Source organism: Bidens hawaiensis, unplaced genomic scaffold (assembly GCF_021521415.1).
Source record: "Bidens hawaiensis isolate Kalapana, Puna unplaced genomic scaffold, B.hawaiensis_p1.1 tig00028703_1, whole genome shotgun sequence".
Lineage (NCBI taxonomy): Eukaryota > Viridiplantae > Streptophyta > Magnoliopsida > Asterales > Asteraceae > Bidens > Bidens hawaiensis.
The window spans coordinates 2693-5000 of NW_027505127.1; the positions used below are offsets into that span (position 1 = coordinate 2693).

Below are 2308 nucleotides of genomic sequence, written 5' to 3' on the forward strand. Positions count from 1 at the left end.
AGTGCAGACGGGTTAAAACATGGTCAACACAACGGAACATGACAGGCAAAATGCAGATACAACAAAGAAGGTTTGTAAAAGAACTATACCTATTTCTAATTGATTGATCAAACATTGTTTTATGATTTCTATACGATTGTGGTACGCGTGTATGCCTATTTAGTACTCACATTTAAATAGACTAGACTTGATTGACTGTTACGGTCACTTTTTTGATGATAGATCACATGTAATGTTGTTTATTCAGGAGTTATATTTTCCTGCTGAACTGACGATTAAATGTCACATAGCAATAGCGAGAGTTATCCGGGTTAGGTTGAGACCAGGCTCTGCTAGGTCCGCGTTATTTCGGGGCACATGTTTTGGGCCTTGGCTAGATGTTCGAAATACATCTAACGACCCAAGTTTAGTCAATCTGATACTACAGACTCAAATATGTTGCCCGTCTGTGCATCATGATGTATTGATTTTTCATGTTGGAGGTCACACGTTGCGATTTGGACCTCGAGAGTTTTGCCTCATCACAGGACTGCGATTCGGTTCTCATCATTGGACACAAGGAAGGATGGATATGACATTTAGAGAGAGGGTGTTTGGTCATGTGCAGGGTAGAGTAAAGGTTTCAGATCTGCAAAACGTCTTTAATCGTGCTCTTGATCAGTTATCTGACCTTGACGCTGTACGGCTTTGTCTACTCCTGTTGCTTGAGGTCGGATTCATGGGCCACGACTCCACTTCAATGGTTGACTTGTCTTATCTACTACTAGTGGAAGACTTGAACTCATGGAACTCATATCCATGGGGTTCACACCTGTGGAAGGTTGTGTACGAGCAACTACATAATGCGCTGCCAAAAGCTTCTGCTCAACGCACTTTTATACCGAACATGGCGCAACTTAATTATTCGCTACATGGGTTTATTTGGGCCTTTAAGGTTACGCTTTTTTGTTTAAGAAATTTTAATAGCTATATTTTAGTTTCCTGAAAATTATATTATTGTGATATCCTAGATATGGATCTTCGAGGTTTCGCCATATGCTGGGAGGTTTGCTACTAAGTGTGATGGGATTCCCAGGGCCATTAGCTGGAACGAGAACCAATGTATAACGTGGGCGCATGCACTACCATTTGTTGGTTATGCCAAAACGGTATGCACGCTAGTTTTTATTTCTAATTCTTTTAATTATTATATTAATAATAGTTAATTTGGTGTGCTTTTAATTTTCAGCCTGAATTTAAGCCACGACAGCTGTTGAGACCAACTGTTGCAGAGCTTGCCACCGATTGGTGGATGTCTAGCCTTCATTCTTTTAACTCTTTTGCTAATTATTCACCACCGTCGAATAAGAAGGCGCGATTATCGTTTCAACCTCATTCGCCGGTTAAGGTCCATGAGGGCATTGCCAACACCACCACCACCACCACCCTGCCGAGCTCTGACAAAACCACTAGTCACCAGTGTACAGTGTCAAGAGCAACTATGGAGGGATATCCTCTAACACATGTCACAAGTTTAGAGGATCGTGTTGATGTAAATATCCTTAACTCTTTTTTTTAATCACTTAAAAAATCTTATGTAATTTATCTATTATACAGGAGCTATGCAAGGCTAGACAGCCACGTTGTGTAAAGACGGAGATGCCGACGCCATCCTACCACCCAGAGGATCGTGTTGTGGTAATTTTATGGAACTTGTTTAGTGGTACAACTGTACAAGTGACTAGTTTAAATAGTAAATAATAGAAGATCTAAAATTGCATTTAATATGTTGGTAATAATGGAATTCGAAAGTAAGCATGAAAACTAGCATGCCAACCAATCTCGTTTGACCTGTTACCTAAATCGACCCGTCTTTGGCCATCTCTAATATGCATCCGTCCCCGCCGTGCAGTTCAGTTGGTTAAGGGGGCGTAAGACTCGGAACACTTTATTAAATTGGAAAGTATTTCGTCTCCTCGAAGTGCTAAACTTTGAGTCAACCCAACCCGTTGACCCATTTGACCACTCGACCATTTTGCATCATCTAATCCTTTTATCGTACAGGAGGAAAATACTTCATCCCAATCATACATGATATGTGTCCAAGGCTACAAAGTGAAGCAAAGTCTTGCACCGATTCTCGAGTCCATCTTGAAGAAACACGGTGACATTGCAGCCAAATGCGTATTCAAACCCGCTTCTATGAGATCATCTTTCCTTGAGATTATTTGTGAAGTTGTCAGTACACTTCAAACCAATGATGATATTGATAATGTTGAAGAAATGGAGCATCAAGTGTTAGCTGCTGAGGCAGCCAACATTAATGTGT

General features: G+C 40.8%; 1 protein-coding gene across 1 annotated transcript in view; it reads left to right on the forward strand.

The window, feature by feature from the left end:
• The first annotated feature begins 2070 nt into the window (after positions 1–2070).
• LOC143610912 (MATH domain and coiled-coil domain-containing protein At3g58270-like) overlaps positions 2071–2308 on the forward strand; it is a 516-nt gene continuing 278 nt past the window's right edge. The window contains exon 1 of the mRNA XM_077085261.1: positions 2071–2308. This exon is cut by the window's right edge and continues 278 nt beyond it. Coding sequence (XP_076941376.1) covers positions 2071–2308 — 238 coding nt within the window.